Below are 20,159 nucleotides of genomic sequence, written 5' to 3'. Positions count from 1 at the left end.
TGATTGTCATTACTTTTTTCATCTGATATTCGATTTTTCATTACTAAGCTAACATTAGTTTGTCATTAATATGTTCTAAAAATGTTCTTGTTTTTCTTGTATACTACAGTTTACTTGACATTTCAAATACTGTATTAACAATTAATACAGATTCCTCCTGTAGTACCGCGCAAATTTTAATACGAATAATAGTTTAGACAAATAAATACACCAATAGCAAACTTCAGATCGTCGATATGTTTATATCGTATATTAAAGGATAGGTTATATATATATCACATTAGATTGATTTTTTGCATCTGTGCATTACGTGTTTATACTAGAAATACAGTTCATAGTTCTGTTCAACCAGTTTTTTCCTTAAGTGGTAATACATATTATGACAGGTGACCTATTCTACTTTTCCCATATACCTGTATTGTATTTTATTTCGTTTAATATTTTCATCTATAGAATTCAATTATTCTGTTAGGGTACATTTCCATCATACTTATATAACATTGTTTTTTCATAGGTGCCTGGAACGATTTAGCTCACTCTCCAAAGACACGAGAGAAACTAGCTAGTGTATTCGAACATATTATGGTTAACATAAGCACCACTTTAAAATTTATTCGTGATCGAATTTCATTGGAGATTAATGAAGAAGTAAATGATCATTATTTACGGTTAGTGTGAATTTTATCCTAGTTACATGTATTTCTGGTGAAGTTTCTTTTAAAAATTTACAATCGAAATCATGCTGCTTACATTGTTTATGGAATGAGCGATTGCCATGCTTTGGCAAATTCTATATTTACGTTTTTCTAACTGACGAAGTAACGCAATAAATGCTTCTAACAGATTTTTAGGCTACTATAAACTCATTACTACCAACAAGTTAACGATACTTTATTATATCATGTTTATATGTCTTATATGCTGGGAGTCGACACTATGTTCTTCTGGTAGTAATGCTAGTTTCAAGAGGAACCACCTAACTACACATTGCTTATTTCATATTTCTAGCTGTCTTTCTGACAGCTATTCGATCGACCGATATTCACATTATAAAATTACATAGCGTCGTTTTCCTTATTGTATGTATGCGAAATTTGTAAGACTACGCGTGACGTGGTGGTCGGGCTTGCTTATCGTAATGAACCGACTAGGCTATACTGGCTGAAAGAATCGTCCATCAAGGTCCTACCATTGGAGACAGCTCGGTTCAAGAACGGTAAGACTAAAAGCAGCAAACCTAAGGTCCGAGAGCGAAGTCGTACTGCTGACTGTACAGAGGTGTGGTGGCAGTAAGTTGTTTCCTTTAGACAACCAGCATAACGTCGATACTGCCTTCCCAAAAAGAAAGAGTGGGGCTAGAAAAGGTCAACCCGGAAAATGCACACCTCACCTTATCCCAAAGAATGTCTGGTGTGACCGACTTCAGGTAGAGTTGTCCCTTTGGCACTGCAATCACGCTCTTGGGTCACTAAGACCAAACTCGTCTATCAACTCTAAGCTTCCTCCAAAAGTGTCACCATGGCCAACGATTCGTGAGCGAAACACTGTTAGACGTCTACTGAAACCTCGCTCCAAACTACACATTGAAGCCCTGTGTGAAATCGGCCAACAGGCCTCCTTGGCTAAATACCTAGAATCTCGTACGGTTGATGTATGCTGTGTCTCCGAAACACACGTACAGGATCCTAGTGTATTCATTTACTTGACCTCACCCCTCCGGAACGGAGAGCCGACAAGACACACCCTCCGCGTATTTGGCGACCCGATGGCTAGTTCTCGTGGACTGGCAGGTGTAGGCATAGCATTAAGTACGAAGGTAGAACAAGCACTATTAGAATAGATCCCTGTTAACAGTTGCCTATGTGCTGTTCGGCTAAACGGCTTGGTAAGAATTTGGAAGGATAGGTACACACGTTATTGCCCTTTCATCATTTTACATAAAGCTTTCTGAACTTCTTCAAAATGCTAAACTCAGACATAGTTCTCATAGCAGCTGACTTTAATGCTGAAGTAGGCAGCTTAAACCAAACAAAAAAACCTTCAAGTGGGTATTTTAGTATTCCGGTTCAGCAAAGAGATAATGGTGACCGTCTGCTGCAATTGTGCTCAGACAAGCACTAATTTTAAGCATAAGGAATGGTATCGTCTAACATGACAACCCTGTGCACCAAACCAACTATGGACTCAAATAGACCATATTGCCGTCAGTCATTGTTGGAGAGGCTCGATGGAATACTGCCGCTCGTGGAACAATTTAAGGCGCAGTTCAGCTGGCTTTCAGCTACTTTACAACTACCCACCATTCCCAAACAGCCTGGATGAAACATTGAAGTAGACCCCTGGCTCTAACTGAAACTCAAAAACCAATAGCTAATCTGAACCAAGGAAGAGTAGCTTTTCTAGATGGATTGGCTCCAGAGGTCCTTAAGTATAATGGTCCAGTTTTAGCGATTGGGTTGACTAATATTTCAGCTCAAATCTGGGAGTTGGACGTAATTCTATCTGACTAGTCGAAATCACTGATTGTCCCAATCTATAACAAGGGGTCAAAATCATCCTGTGATAACCATAAAGGAATTAGTTTGGCATATATAGCATCTATAATACTGGCTTCAGTAACTATCGGACACTTAACAAAGACTCATGAACTGCAAACACGAGAAAATCAGGCTGACTTCAGACCTGGTCGTGGCTGCATCGACCACATATTCACCATTCGTCAGGTTTTAGAACTTAGGTTTGATTTCCTGCGTCCGACAATGGTGGTCTTTCCTAACTTCAAAGCAGCATTTGACTCTGTAAACCGAGGTGTTCTGTGGCAGTGTCTGTCATCGAAATGTGTACCTTAGAAGTAAATAAGTCTTGTGAAGGCTCTTTACTCGAACACTACCAGTCAAGTCATAGATTATGGCGAACTGTCATCCGATTTTGCAACCTCAAGTAGTGTCCATCAAGGCTGTCCACTATCTCCATTTTGTTCAAATTCATCATAGACCTACTGATGGAATAAACGTTCTCGTCGACTGAATTTTCGGTCATTGATCTCTTTCCACGACGTCCACATAGTCCTGTTTGGTGAAGACGCTGATAAAATGCATTCTCTTGGTAGAACTGAGCAACAATGCCTGGATGTTTTGGATACGCTTCTCCCCCTCTAAATGCAAGCTGTGACTTCAGAACTGGCCTGCGTCAACACCTGAACTGAGGATAGGGAGGGGCTCGATAGAAGACTGTCGCTCATTCTGGAGCACATGCCTAGATTCAGATCATGCTCTAGTGCGAGCGCGTATTTGCTTGCGTCTTACTGGACGTAGGAAAGACGCTGCAAGGAAACCTCTTAGGGGCCTACTTAATGATAGTCAAGCTAAGAGTATATTTCAGGAACAACTAGGAAAACAGTTAGGCAGCCATGTATGTGATGCCCACCCCGATGCAGCATGGAATGATATCCGAAAAGCTGTGGAAACAGCAGTGATATCTACTAGTAAGGTAAACCAGAAGGTTAAGGAGCAACACTGGATCTCAGCAGCATCTATCGCACTGATAGATGCTCGGAAACTCATTCCACCTGGCTCTGAACATAATGAAGAGCGGAGTCAGCTTAAGCGCAAGCTGACAAGAAGTCTACGCAATGATTGTGAACAGTGGTGGGTAGCGAAAGCAAGAGAGATGGAAAAGGCAGCGGCAATAAGTAATAGAAGACAATTGTTCAGACTCGTTAAAGAAACCGGAATTAGGAACCCGACCGTTAGCGAAACAATCTCAGAGAAAGATGGACATATTATACATTCTCAATCCAGGAGATTAGATCGATCGATAGGCAGAACACTTTAGGGATCAGTTCAACTGGCCTTCAGCCACACTTCGGTTTCCCACGATCTCTAGTCAACCTGAATGGCAAGTTAATGTAGGTCCTCCGTCTCTTTACGAAGTTGAAAAAGCAATAGGAAATCTGAAGCGAGGGAGAGCAGCAGGCTCTGACAGGTTTACTCCTGAGATTTTGAAGGATGGTGGTTCAGTATTAGCAGCAAGATTGACTGAGGTCTTAGGTAGAATTTGGGAACTGGACGTAATCCCATCTGACTGGTCTCAATCACTGATTGTGCCAGTCTATAAGAAAGGACAAAAGTCCTCTTGTGACAATCACAGAGGAATCAGTTTGACTAATATAGTGTCTAAAATATTAGCCTCGATAATACTTCGACGCCTAATCAAGGCTCGTGAAGAGCAGATTAGAGAAAACCAGGCCGGTTTTCGACCTGGACGTGGTTGTATAGATCAGATATTCACACTACGTCAGGTTCTAGAACACAGACACACATTCAGACGCCCCACAATCGTAGTATTTCTCGACCTTAAGGCGGCATTCGACTCTGTTGATCGTGAGGTTCTATGGCAGTGTTTGTCACTGAAAGGAGTACCAAAGAAGTACATTAACCTTATAAAGGCTCTCTACTCGAACACAACTGGTCGAGTGAGAGCTTATGGCGAACTGTCATCAGAATTGATTACCTCAAGTGGTGTTCGTCAGGGCTGTCCACTCTCCCCATTCTTGTTCAACTTTGTGGTCGATGTACTTTTAGAGATAACACTCTCCTCATCTAAATTTCCAGGGGTTGAACTTCTACCGGGAGGTTCACTTGTTGACTTAGAATATGCAGATGACATAGTTTTATTTGGTGAAGACGCTGACAAAATGCAGAGTCTTCTGACCACTCTCAGCAACAATGCAAGCATGTTCGGGATGCGATTCTCTCCCTCGAAATGCAAAATGTTGCTTCAGGATTGGGTTACATCGACACCCGAACTAGTGATTGGGAGTGAAGTAGTTGAGTGTGTCGACCGCTTCACTTATCTTGGAAGTCTCATCAGCCTTTGTGGTTTGGTGTGTGACGAAGTCTCAGCACGGATACAGAAGGCTCGACTAGCTTTCGCCAACTTGCGTCATTTATGGCGTAGGCGAGATATCCGTCTATCAACCAAAGGACGTGTTTACTGCGCAGCAGTTCGTTCCGTCCTACTTTATGGCAGTGAAACATGGCCGGTAAGAGTAGAGGATATCCGTAGGCTACTAGTATTTGATCATAGGTGTCTTCGAAACATTGCTCGTATATCATGGGACCATCGAGTAAGTAACACAGTTGTTAGGAAACGGGTACTAGGTAAGGATGGCAAATCAATTGATGAAGTAGTGAAACTTCATCAGTTGAGATGGCTGGGACACGTGTTACGTATGCCCAACGACCGACTGCCTCGACGTGCTATGTTCAGTGGTATAGGAGTAGGTTGGAAGAAAGCTAGGGGCGGCCAAACCAAAACATGGCACAAGTCCATGAAGTCACTGACAAGTGAACTGAGTCATATTGGTAGGTGTAGACTACCTGGTTGGGGACTGCGAGATGATAGCAACCGATGGTTAGAGATCTTGAATGACATGGCTCAAAATCGTTTGCAATGGCGCAGGTGTATCCACTCTCTGTGTTCTCCCAAATTCTAATCTTCTGAATCCTTCATGTCCCTTTTTTCCTCTTTCCAAATTTATTTCACTGGATTATACTCTTTAAATAACATCTCCAAACCCTATTCTTCCCGAATACTGCTTATACTCTTATTACCTCTACCACTACGGGATTTGAATCGACAACTGCATCTCTGTGCTAATGTGGTGTGGCAACTTGAATTGATGTACGTACGTACGAAGTTCTACATTGTGACTGACTGACTGAAGAATAGGGAGTGAAGTAGTCAAATGCGTCGACAACTTCACTTATCTTGGAAGTCTGATCAATCCTAATGGGTTGGTATCTGACGAGAACTGCACGGATTCAGAAAGCTCATTTGGCTCTTGTCAACTTACGTCACCTATGGAAAAGGCGAGATATCCATCTATCGATTGAAGGACGAGTGTACTGCTGAGCAGTTCGTTCTGTTTTACTTGACGGCTAATAGTAGAAGATACTCGTAAATTACTAGTATTTGATCACTGATGTCTTAGAAATATTGCTCTCATCTGTGGGGATCACCGGGTAAGTAATAGTGAGGTTAGACGCAGGGTATTAGGGAATGCTGGTAAATCAGTTGATGAGGTTGTAAATCTTCATTGATTGAGGTGGTTGGGCCACGTGTTACGTATACCTGAACACTGATTACCACGACGCGCAATACTGACTAGTGTTGGAGACGGGTGGTCTGAGCCATATTGGTGGATGCAGACTACTTGGATGGGGTCTGCGCGACTATCGTAACCAACTGTTGGAGACTGGGTGACATGGCTGAGAATCGATCACAATGACGTAGGTGTATACACTCTTTGTTTTCATCTAAACCGTGAGATTAAACTTACTTTATGCCTTTCTTTCTACGAACTAATTCTTTCTCTCTGTATCATATCCTTATATGCTATTTTTATCTACATATATCGCTACTATGGAAGTGACTGGTTCTATGAATTTGGTGTTGATCTTGTTGTACTAATGAGATATGGGAACTTGGACCGATATATATATATATATATATATATATATATATATATATATATGCATGCTCTTACGTTGTAGCTGACTTATTGAATCTGCTGTGTAAACAACAACAAACAGAGTTGACATTTTTATTTATTCTTATATTATTTTTTATTGAAAATTTCTAAAGTTATACGCTATCTTCAATGAAAATTTCTAGAGCTGTCGAATATGTGTTATATGGCGGAGTGGCTCTGCTGTGCATTCCCATTTTAATTTTCCTGATATTATATCTTGGACTATGTTTTGGCACTTGTGGTGATCGTCCATATGAAGAGGCCGGTTTGTGTAATCGGGGTGTCGGCGCCAATTTTTTACTTGCGTAAATTTGATGTTTTATCCTTTATATATATATATATATATATATATATATATATATATATATATATATAATCGATTTGATTTTTTGTCCTGTTTTATCATACTAAGTAACATTTGCGTTGGGTGCTATAGATAAAAGAGTAAACTATTTTAAAGTGATGAATTGATTCTTTCTTCAATACAGAAATTAAGTAATGTGTCAATAAGAGATGAGGAACTGGTCATAGGGAAATATGAAGATTTTCCTTACAATTTTTGACATAAAATGTAAATCATGTTGATTTTTTTGGAGATGTCGATGATTGTTTCCTCTCTTATTTGTGGTTAAATATAATCCGATCATATAAATCCATCTCTTATCCTTTTCATGATATTTAATTCCACAAGTGTTCTATATCTTTAGTTGTGAAACTATATTGGGCGTCTAATATCTTTTTACCACTGATTGTTTGGTTTAGAGAGCCTTATATTTACCCATAGTTTAGGGTATAGTTTTCTGATCTTGTTCTCAGATTTTAATCAAGGTGTGACTATGTATCCACTTTTTCTGTTTGGATTACAGCTTCGAAACATAGTTTTACTTTTACTCAGGTTAACGTTACTAACTTTAATCTCATAAACTGAAGTTCAATAAGTGTGAAAAACCAAGTGATAGATGATGTTTTCTTTTCAATATTCATGGATGTCTATGGAAACTTTGTTTTTGAATTGATTGAATTGCTTCTTGTAATTAACTCCCAATGCTACATTACCTTTTTTCAGAGGTGTAGGATTCATGTTTCTTTTCTCAACTATCTTGATGGTCTCTTGCATGATACCTTTCCTTTTTGGCGGAACTTTGCAAACTGAAGTCTGTCGATATCTGACTGGTCGCTATCCAGATGGTCCCCGAAAAATGGACCAATACGTTTTTCAAAGTTTGAAATCAATTTTTCTTGCCGTTCAAGGGTCACTACCGAACTCGTCCAATTCTAGGACATTTGATGTTGATAAAAATGAACTAGAAGCTATCAGACCAACGTTGGATATTATTCGTTTTAATCTGTCAGATGCTATTTTGACTCGATGTGAAAACGAACCATTCGTAGAAGCAATCAGTACAGGAGAGTTCGTTTCCCCTATACTTGCTGATGTAAGTCGGTTTTTTCTTTGACTTGAAAAGAATTTTTGACATCATTCACAATTGTGATTAGTTTTTATTTAAGTGACATATCTATAACTTTTATTATTTTCTTTGAATAAGGAACAGAGTTTTTATTAATACTGTATTTTTTACGTGTAGTCCTGATGTATTTATTTATTGTAAAAATTGATCTGTAAATATTTATAAATCTTGAAAACAACAGAGCGATACCTATCTGAGTCACCCAATCATTCGTAATAGTTAAAATGTGAGAATCAGTTTAGTGTTCCTGTACATCTCGCAACTGTAAAATAATTTTACGTCTGTAGGTCGATATCATCATACCTAGTTGACTTCAACATCCAGTTGCTTGCGTAGTGTGGGAAATGAATTATTCAAATATAGTTTTAGTCTTTCCTTTTTCCTTTATTACTGTGCATGCAGTTGAAATATTATTTATTCAACAAAGGCTAAGGTTATCCATCCACTTTTAATTGTTCAACAAATAGGTGGTATCCATGACTTTCGGGCATTTTTTATTCATTTAGTTTATGATCTTTGTATATAGGGATGTAATTTTCATTCATGACTTCATTCCAAGCTCTAACTTTCGCTACATTTGTGTTTTTCATCCAGCATGTTGGAATGCGCTACACTAACGTATTCATAGCTGACAGATGTTGGTAACGAACTTCAAATGCTTGAAATGAAGTTTAAACTGGAAATTACACTCTTTTATTCAGCAATCATCCACTAAATGAGCGGTTAATTGCTTGAAAATGCTAGATATCGCATACGTATTAAACAGTGAATAACTGATGAATAGCTTCGACCATAATTAAGGTAGCAAGTGATTTGTTGATATAACTGCGACGATCAATTGGTTGTTATTTAACTAACTGAAACAATCGATGGCTGTCTATTTGACAGAAGGTATGTATAAATTTAGGGCAAAATAATAATAGAATCGATTCCCACGGTTTACAAGATTAATCACTTTATGTAAGATACTTCGTATATTTGCAGTTGGATTATCTGTTTAGTAAGAATCAAATTAATTGACTCACTGTACAACAGTATAATTTTAATTAATTCGTTGAGAAGTGATCATTAGATTCTTTTTAATGTGTCTAACCGTACGTGCATAAAATTCCTTGTTTTTTTGTGGAGATTTATATATACAGCTCATAAGTCATTTAAACACGTTTCTTCGAGAGAGATCGATGATTTATTCGTTTGTATTTTATCTATGCACCACAGTAAAGAGTCATTTTGTTATAAACAGAGAAATATTTCAACCTTCTAAATAGCTTGGTGTATCATGGTGCACTTTTTTGTCTGTTACAAAAATAAATAACGAAATACGTAACAGAATCATTTCGGATTCCATTTCCATAATGTCATTGAATAGGAAAAAGAGAATTCAGCTCAGAGTACAGGGTGAGCATATTTTTTAACTTGTAAATTAATTAGCATGTTGTAAAGTCCTAAATTAGCTTGTCAGACTTATCTGACGTGGTTCATTTGTATTCCTCATCTTGGTTTCAACTTTTATTTGTTTCAAATTTACAACATACATCAAAACATTCTTAGGTTTCGTATGATATTCAGTTATTATATGTTTACGAATTATTGTTATTATATCAATTTTTTGCATATTTTAGGCAGTTGACGGAATTTTGCAAGGTCTCATCGAGTCATTTAAGAAAGTTGACATAGAGTCTCCATTTCGCCGTACTATCGGGTCGTGTTTAGCAGCTTTTGAACGTCTCAAATTTCTTTCTGCTGTTAATTTCAAGGAAGCTATCAACCAAGTTAGTTTAAAACTTTTGATATTGTCTTTTATTCATGCTTTTTTCTGTTCCTTCTGTTGTATTAGATATCTGGTACCTTTCCAGAGTAGATTATATTGGAATAACTCATTACAACGAAAGATATCTTCTTATCATCAGTATCATTTTGACACTTATTTTTATTCAGCATGATATTTATAGCCTAAAGGAATTTGTTGAGAATATCAATCTTCATGGAGCAAATACTTTTTCTGGATGTTTCATCCCTGTTAATAAACATTTATGTCAATTAAACATTTCGTTTCTTTTGTAATTACCATTCCAGAAACAAACATGCACCTGCAACATTCAGTTTAAGTAAATGAGAATTTCTGCATAAGGGAATTATGTATCTATTAAAGTTTTCCCTATTCAGTACTGACTAAATCGTTTAACGATGCATCTTGGAAATTGTAGAGGAAGGTTTTTTTTTTGAGAAATTTCACACACTTAGTTCTGTTTATTATCTCTCAAGATAACAAAGGAAACATCTTGGAGATATTATCTTCAACCAACAAAGCTACTAACTCTCCTATAAAACAGTGCATTAGTAAAACTTAAATAGTGTCTTATAGACAATTCGACACGAAAATTATCGAGTAAATGTAATGCCCCTCGCTCTTCTGTACTTTTTCAGGCTGGAGTACTTATAAAACTCGTTATTCCCACCTCTGAATATGTTGGCAAGGTATTTTTTTTCAACCTATAAGCATGGAAGGGAAAGTTAGAGATTGTTGATGGATTTTATGCTCTTAGTGTGTTAATGTCTCAAGCAACTAATGAACATACATACTTATTTACGATAATGTAAATACGATTATAAACTGACAATACTCATTTTTTTAGAGATAATTCTCGTCGTATTGTTGATATTTAAAAGCTGATATCTCATTTAAGTTCTTTGGTGTTTGAAACTAACTATTCAACTATAGCGAATAACATAAATAATACTTTAAATAAGAAGTGATTAGTAGCGATATCGCGGTTTTTTCCTTTTAAAGTATTTTTTGCATCAATGTATGTTTGTTGCTCTAACATAGGTTATAAACGAACTTTTCAAAAAGTGCTTTCTAGTGTAGACAAATGCGTAAAGGTTACAGTAGTAAGATTAATCAATGTGACAGCGGTAATCTGTATGCATTTTCATCTATTTGTGCGTATATACAATTCTATAATAAAGGGTTTTGAGGTTTAAAAATAATAATGTGTCTCTGGATTGTGGAAATAATTTAAAATGCAATGATTGCAACGTAACCAATTATGGTAACTGCTCGCAAGACCAGATTATCGACTCAGGTCCATTGAAAGAGCTAGTATATAATAAACATTTAGACAGCAGAACATGATTTTTCTTAAACAGGGTAACATGCTTATGTAAGAAGAAATAAATAATGTATGGGGTTTAACTAACAAAATAAACATCTGTCAACCAAAGGATAGGTTTACTGCCCGTCGGTTTGCTCCGTTCTACTTTCTGTGTAAATCATAGCCATTGTTGGAGACTGGGTGACATGGCTGAGAATCGATCACAATGACGTAGGTGTATACACTCTTTGTTTCCATCTAAACCGTGAGATTAAACTTGCTTTATGCCTTTCTTTCTACGAACTAATTCTTTCTCTCTGTATCATATCCTTATATGCTATTTTTATCTACATATATCGCTACTATGGAAGTGACTGGTTCTATGAATTTGGTGTTGATCTTGTTGTACTAATGAGATATGGGAACTTGGACCGATGTATATATATATATATATATATATATATATATATATATATATATGCCTGGTCCTATGTTATCAGGGCTGACTGGATTTTTGTTTTCCTAATGTAACTTATACCCTGATTGCGGTCATTAAACTGAATATTTGATTGTCCCTGTAGTTTAATCATTGGTATTTTCCTTCAAACCAATCATAGTTTTTTTCATTATCACGGAAGAAATATCATTTTCAAATCGATCGCATGAATTGATATTATTTATTTTCGACTTCTGGGCATAGAAACTTTCTTGCTCAAAACTACCTTCACTTCCCTCTTATAACTACGATGGCTGTGGGAAGACTTTAATTGCTGTGATCATGTAACGGAAGCAGTGAATAGGTGCAAATAAAGAAGGGATCTCATTTCAATATCGAATGAGCTATGAGTGAAATACTTTGAGATGACTATAATTTTCATACTTCTTGAGTTGTTCACCAATTTTTATTTAGCACTCAGTTTCATAGTTATAAATGCTTGGTTCTATTAAATAAGAACTTTCGTCTAAATTTGAACGAATAGTTTCACAATATTTGGGCGCCGAGTTAATTTGAGACATAGACCAGATTGCCAGGCGAAACGTTGGATTTACTTAAAATTCATTCGCTGAGATTTTACAAATATATTCTTTTTAAGGTTGGTTCTATTGTTCCAGTAATGAATTTACAACTTTGTTTCCACTGTTTATGACTATGTTTTCACTTAAGTGTATTATGATTATTAGGATTATTATTTTGACATCATTTCTTTCTCTTAAACTGCTATCTTCATTCGAAAAACCTTAAGAAAAAGCTCAAAACAGAATCATGGTTTTCTTCACAGTATGTGTTTTTATTTGTATAATAGGTCAATACTCCACTAACGTTTATTGACAATCTCGGTGAATTTGTGTCAAGATTGAAGGCTTTAAATATGGTGAGTCTTGTTCATATTTGTATAATCCCTTTTATATTTTCCATGTGAATGTGGTATTTATAACTAGATATTTTCACTTATGTAAAAAAATCCTAATTACATTGTCTTTTTGTATTGTGATGCTGTCTTATGACTTATAGTCACTCACTAATATCATATAAAGAAAACACCAATGAGAATTCGTTTCAGCACTAATAACCTTGGAACAACTCTAAATCCTTATTGGTCCTCCACACAGTGGTTTCCCACCTTGCCCTTCCCGCCGAGTCCAGTACATAATAGTCGACCTCCACTGTATGAATATTATCTTTCAGTCGTATTCAGTTTATGTACAGACATGCCCAATCACGTCACATCATCAAATAAGAAGTAATTTTACATGATGAATTGAGAAAGGATGTGTGAATCGGATACAGGATAATAAATTGGTGGCAGAATAAGAACAGTGAATCACACTACAGTGGTTAATGGGTTATTTGAAAGCTGATGATAAAAGGAATGCATATTGATATATAATAATCTGGTTACTTAATAACTATACAATACGATATAACAATAGGATATAACGCTGTGAATGTATTATGACTTGGTAATTCAGGTAAACACTTGTAGCTTTGATTCTTATAAAATTCTTAGTCCTAACCTAAGCGATAAAACGTAGTCCAATTTTGATTGATTTCTAATTTTGTCAACAAGATTACCTAAACGTACATTTGGTGTACACAAATGGGGTCACAATGGCTTTGAAAAAGATGAAAATAAGTTTAAAAATCAATAATCCTGTGAAAAATTCGAATAGCACGTCATGTAACCATATTATGATGGGAAAAACATTGAAGTTGAAATTGTAGAGAAGACATTTTAATCCCCAAAGCTATGTCATTAGCCGGATGCACCTGCATGCCAGAGTTGATGTTCTCCCCGGGAATCAAACCCAGTACCGTTCTCTTCAAGAATAGAAAACTGATCAATTGCAATCCCAAACATCAATGGGGGGATTCAAGAAACAATACAAATGAATTACCGATAATTGTTTTGTCCACTTTACACTACGTTAGCAGTTGATATTTGCTTCAGAATGTCTTTATATACACGTAAATATCAATTGTAGATAAGAATCACACAGGAACACAGTGTTATAATTAGCTATCAACAAGTGTTTATGGCATATACTGCAGATTGTTTCTATGCATTCTAACCAAGTCTATTGGTTCGCAATGTCTTCAAGGAGTGGAAAAAGGGCAACAGCATCTGTAAATATAAAACTCTCAAATAACTGAATTATATTCGCCTCAGTTACTGAGTGATTGCAGATCCGACAGTTTACATTTTAAGAAATAATTTGGTTTTATGGATTTTGAAGAATTCCATATTAAATGACTAAATATAAGTTCCTCCACTATATGATAGAATACGTAGCATTGATTGCATACATGCGTTTGTTATTAGTTCTTAAATGTCATACTTTCCCATTTATTTTTCATCGATGTAACAAGGTTCTTGTTGATGTGTCAACATTACATAAACGTTATTTTAGAGATAATATTTCCATGTGATGATTTAGGGGCTGATCTCCTACCCCGAGATTCATCTATTGACTCGGAATACACATGACGTATTGAACTTTCAATGTAGGTTTCTGACGTAGGTTATGGTTATTTTATCATAGTTATCTTTCAAGTTATTTTGTTGCCTACATGTTATGTATCTGTTATTGTCTTACTGGTAAACTTCTCTGCTTTTTTTTCTTTGAAAATATAAAGGAATCTTTAGCTCCACATATTCAAACTCTTGTGAATGGACCTGTGAAATTAGATGCCACTCGTGGTAACATTTACACCTTGTTTGTCCGATTCAATAGTTTACCGGATCAAATGAATTTTGTAATTAACAATCTTAATAGATACAATCAAACGTTATCTACTTCCATCCAGTCTGTAAGTGTAATTTATGCACATACAAAAGCTTTTCACTTGATTTTCATTTATCTACTTATTCATATTCGTACCAATAAATATTTAGAAAAACAATTCTACTTACTGTTCAATCAACGCTAACTGAATAGTGTGTCTCGTAGATTTATTGGTTAACTCAGTCGAAGATTAGGGTGTGTAATTTTAACAGCAAGAAATTTGGCACTATAATGTGAAATCATTTATTCAAATAATATTCTCAATGGTATAGAACACGTCATGTGGTCACGGTAATATTTATATTGATTAGGAATTATGGTGTTAAATGTTTACAATGATATTTAAAAGCATGAAAATTGGTTTATGTACTAAGTCTAACACTATGTAAGTTTTCTAGATGGGACATTAATAACTAGGGCTAGATTATCAATCAATGCGAATTAGCTAGTATTAAAGATAGAAAGGATTGCCTGTAATCAAATTTAGAAGATTGTTATTATGAAAGTGATTATTAGTTTATTATGTTATATTTTTTTAATCGATTAAAAGATAATCCACCTACACTGACATTTTAATGTCTATATTTTTTGAAGAATGATTTTAAAAAAAAGTTTATTCTCAGTTGTGTCTAACATATTTTAACCATCGATTTATACGATCGCATTTTCTTCATATGTACACTTGAAAGGTAGATATATATATTTTTCATTTTAATTTAAGCTATTTTGATCGATTTTTCATTACGGACAGATATCAACTTATTCACTAGTACATACATAATCGTTGTCATTCAGATACGGTTACTGGTGAAAATATGTCACTGAGTCTATTTTGACTTTATTTATTGTTATTGTTGTCAGAGTATGTTAGAGATAAAGCATAAAAAATGTTTATACACATATAGGTCAAATTAGATGTAAGCAAGTAATCAATTATGAACAGCTAACCATTGTTCAATTACTGGTGTGTACTGGAAAGTGTTCTGAATTTTCTAGTAATTCAGATAAATAAATTTAGTAATATATGCATACTACTGATTTATGACGAAATACGATCATGTTTAGTGTGCCATTATGCATTATTCATGCGACTAGTTTACATTATATGAGTCGATTTTGTCTGTATATTATTTCTGTGGCATTTCAATAACACAGTGATAATGATCATCATCATGATGCTCAACTGTTTACTTTTGTTTTGTATAGATCTTAACAATCAAATAATATTTACTTACTGGTTTACAATTGTTTATTACATTTTGTCAGTGTTTTTGTTTTGTGCATATCGGTCAGTCAACCATGATATTTATATAAGACCATATTTTTTTATAACATTTGCCCATTTAGTACTAGTACCAGTCAATGTTAACATTTACAGATTAACTGTATTTCATATTAGAGAACTAGAAAACAAGACAAACAAATGTATTGAAATAATTTTATCATTCTCATTGTTTTAATATTCTAATTTATATTATTTAGCTCACTACTAATTCGTTGATTGCTCATGCATTTTTTTAATAAAAAAAAAACACGTTATTTTTTCAGTCTATGAATCGTGGAGTTAACAGATTCCATTTACTTTTAACTAAAGAATTACAATTGGCTGTTATAGCCACTTGGCATGATATTCCGTGTCAGTCACTTCGTTTAGCTGCCAAACGTGGAGTCGATTCAGTTTGTTATACATTTTTAATGCCATTTGTAAGTGTACATTTATCTGTGTATTTCGTAGTGATCGTTTGTATTGTTACCCTATTCATCTGATGAGTGTCTAGATTTCAGTGTTTATTATTATTTGTATGTATATTGCCTTGACTATCGCTGAAACTATTACTATCCACAATAATTAAGTTCATAAATATGACTGTCCTAATAAATAAACACATCGTTGTCTAACTACCATCAGATTAGTCCAATTCTTAGTGCTGGTTGATTTCTATCGATCATATTGGTCCAATTAGTCTAATTAATTCAACATCACAATAATGTACTTTTTTCAGATTTCCTTCAACAGTAACTATTATATGTGTAAATATGTGTAGATCATTTGTTACAGGAAATAAATATTTGTTTTCTTGTCTTTGATTCGTCAGAATGCATTTTGGACTGGATTAGGATTTACACTACTTCTTTTCATTCCCGCTATTATTTTCGCTGTTAAACTGGCTGGTTTATATCGCAAAACAGAGAAATATAGTCGCGATTACGAAGAACCGTGAGTATATACCTATTTGTAGATCTGTTTTTTCATTGTGACTTATCACAAAATTGTATTCTTATCATATTACAATTTAATTTTTTTCATACGCATAGTTCCCTTTATTGTTTTAAAGACAGCAAAAACAAAGATTGGTGCAGAATAATATGAGTTCATCTTATTTCGTTAGGTTCTCATAAGCTACTCGCAACCTATGATATTAAAAATCAACGTTATTACAGATATTGACATACGTACAAGTATGAAGGTGATTAGAGATGAATATGTGTATCATATTGTTGCGAGAATTCCAATGGAGTTAATAATGTCATGAAAATTTTTGTTTCGGATGGATAAAGTTTGAGAGGAAAAATTCTTGAACATTGAACTGGAGATCATAAGTCATAGAGTTATCAGATATTAGATGATTGTGTATTGAAGTAACTGAATGTAGATTAACTTTATTTATCTATCCGAAACAAAAAGAATTTCACGACCTTATTAACTCCATTAGAATCCTTGCTACATCATGGTACAAATGTTCATCTCTAATCACCTTCGTACTTGTATGTCAATATCTGATTTTAAAATATTATTGGTTGTAAGTAGCTGATGAGAACCTAACGAAATAAGATGAACTCATATTATTCTGCACGAATCTTCGTTCTTACTCTCTTTAGTTGCCTCGATATTGCCCTAATTTACAAGCATTATAAGCAAAGATGGATAGTGGCTAGCAGTGGAATCCAGGACGCGCGTTTCGTCCTGTTTGGGACTCGTCAGCTGGATGTACCTGCATCTCAGAGTTGATGTTCACTCCGGGACTCGAACTCAGTACCGTTCGCTTCAAACGCCATCGCGTTATCCACTTAGCTACTGAGTCCTGATAGCCACTTGCTTGTGCAATGGGTTGAAGTTTAATTCACTTGATATTGTTTTACTTGAATCTCCCCATTGATGTTTTAGGACTGAAATTGATCTATGGGAAGATTCAAGTAAAACAATATCAAGTGAATTAAACTTCAACCCATTGCACAAGCAAGTGGCTATCAGGACTCAGTAGCTAAGTGGATAACGCGATGGCGTTTGAAGCGAACGGTACTGAGTTCGAGTCCCAGAGTGAACATCAACTCTGAGATGCAGGTACATCCAGCTGACGAGTCCCAAACAGGACGAAACGCGCGTCCTGGATTCCACTGCTAGCCACTATCCATCTTTGCTTATAATGCTTGTAAATTAAGGCAATATCGAGGCATACGCACAGTATGCACATATGCCAATAAGAGACTGATCAATTTCAGTCCTAAAACATCAATGGGAAGATTCAAGTAAAACAATATCAAGTGAATGAAAAATAGTTATTTTCCAAAATGTTGATCTATTTTATTTAAAATAATTTTTAATGTAGTTGCAACGTTTCCTTTTTCATCTAATAGTTTCTCGTCAATATAAATAGATGCATTAATAATAATGTTGTTGTTGTTTATAAATCTTACTAGATATTTCTTTCATTATTTGACCTTAAGGTTGGCAGAATCGTGAGTCAATATAAGCGTATAGATTTTCATTTAAGTGTACAGATTTCAAGTTATTAATTTTGATTTGACGTATACCTTATCTACACGAGCTACCAGTGTAGGATGTCAATAAATCTATATGATACTTTCACATTTTTAGCTACATTTATATTATATAGGCTTGTTTCTAGTGTAAATTTCACGCTAATAACGTAGTTTTATTGATTATTATATGAATAAACAAACAGGGTGTTATTAGTGGAGCAATGTCTCATTAGTTGAAGCGTTTGTTATCTAGATACTAAATCCTAGGTTTGAATCATGTCCCATCTATTTTAATTAGGCTGAATAGCCTTTACATTTGGAGTATCGTTCTTAACTGAGTGCATTAATCTATACCTGGTAAAGTAGCATAGTTTGCACTAAATTCTTGGATTACAATATTTAATAGGCACAAACTTCATGTTCTCAGTAAACAGTCATTAAAAATGGGTTACCCTTGATACTAATCATATGGGTCTAATCGATGTCACAAGTCACCCTCCATTGTAATATTTGCTTATGGTGAATTCATCTATCTTTTTTCCTCACTTAATTAAGGAGTATGCAAAGCATCCCTAAGTGTTTTCTGCTTTCCTTGACAAAAGTTGATGATAATTATCTTTAAGTTACTTCGATGTATTCGTCAAATGAAAAACTCATTTTATCAGTAAGAAAACGAGACCAGTTGTATTAATTAGGTAGATTTTGAAGGCCGTATATGTAATAATTCTTTTTTGTATTGGTTACTTGAGTCTTTTAGTCCTGGAGTGAATATCAACTCTGAGATGCAGGTACATCCAGCTGACGAGTCCCGGATAGGACGAAACTCACGTCCTGAATTCCATTGCTAATCACCATCATTTCAGCTCATATATGTAATAGTATTTTAGATTTATTTTCTGTAAACATTTTACTCATTAAGCATAGCTACTAGATAAATTTGTGGTATTTCTCTATCAACGCTCTTTTTGTTTAATTTATGTATCATATGTACTATAACAAGTTCATTGTTTTTCAGTTAGGTTAGTCATATGTGTATTTATTGTACTATGCACTTGTTTAACATTAGTTTTCATTAAACACGTGTCTATTAAAATTTGCAAGATGAAAATTATACTGATAAATTTCTAAATATGTAAATATCTTCAACGTTTTATTCTGTAAATTCTTAAAACAAACATTTTATAGATAAACAGTAATTTAGAGATAGAGAGAAAGCAAATAATAGTTAAATTTTTATTTAATTGAAATTCACTCCCATTTTTATTTCTTCATCATCATTTCAATAAATTGTTTCTGTAATTGCAAATATTTACCATAAACACTACTCTCATTGTCTTTTTATCTATTTATTTACTTTCAGGGATTACATATCATATCATGGCTTCTATATGAGACCACCAACAGATTATCAGGACAATTCACAGTAAGTTACTTAATATATCTTATCTATATCAAATTGAAATACTCGCGTATATATATATATATATATATATATATATATATATATATATATATATATATATGAATGTCTGTTGTAGAGATTGATGATCAGAATGATAAAAGTGGCATTTATAACTAATAAAAAATGTATTAGTTTGTGTACTAATTTCATACATTTTAAGAAGTGATATTTCCCGATTGTGCTACATTATAGACTATATAATTTCATGAATGTTTGGAATTACCTTTTTCACATAAGATTCATACTTTCATACCAAGTTCATTTGATAGTTAGTGTTTTTTTGTGTTTGATAAATCCAAAGTGATTAGTGATAATTTATATGACTCTTCGGATTACATTTATGATGTATCATAGTCGAGTAACTTGTACCTCGCTAAAACTATAATGTATGAGGACTTACAATGAAATGAAATGATATTTCAGTATATTTTCAATTAATGTTTGAGTTTCCAATATTTTGATGAATTTTATGACTTAAAATATTTAAAATAATTGTTCTTAGTTTAAATTCATTTATTATTTTCTATTAGACTCTGTTATTTGAAGACGTT

At 34.6% G+C, this 20,159-nt stretch overlaps 1 protein-coding gene across 5 annotated transcripts in view; it reads left to right on the top strand.

Moving 5' to 3' along the window:
- Positions 1-20,159, top strand: part of MS3_00004250 (uncharacterized protein) — a 53,420-nt gene that overhangs the window by 18,817 nt on the left and 14,444 nt on the right. For 3 of the 5 annotated variants that reach the window (XM_051212149.1, XM_051212148.1, XM_051212152.1), the window contains 9 exons: positions 515-668; positions 6,679-6,840; positions 7,602-7,971; positions 9,627-9,776; positions 12,404-12,472; positions 14,236-14,409; positions 15,933-16,088; positions 16,481-16,602; positions 19,507-19,569. In XM_051212149.1, the coding sequence (XP_051072299.1) occupies positions 515-668; positions 6,679-6,840; positions 7,602-7,971; positions 9,627-9,776; positions 12,404-12,472; positions 14,236-14,409; positions 15,933-16,088; positions 16,481-16,602; positions 19,507-19,569 (1,420 nt within the window). Of the gene's footprint in view, positions 1-514; positions 669-6,678; positions 6,841-6,912; positions 7,972-9,626; positions 9,777-12,403; positions 12,473-14,235; positions 14,410-15,932; positions 16,089-16,480; positions 16,603-19,506; positions 19,570-20,159 lie in introns of those variants that run through there. The other 2 variants (XM_051212151.1, XM_051212150.1) reach the window with 1 other exon arrangement.

The sequence above is a fragment of the Schistosoma haematobium genome, chromosome ZW (assembly GCF_000699445.3).
Source record: "Schistosoma haematobium chromosome ZW, whole genome shotgun sequence".
Classification (NCBI taxonomy): domain Eukaryota; kingdom Metazoa; phylum Platyhelminthes; class Trematoda; order Strigeidida; family Schistosomatidae; genus Schistosoma; species Schistosoma haematobium.
This window is presented reverse-complemented; position numbering and strand designations above follow the sequence as displayed.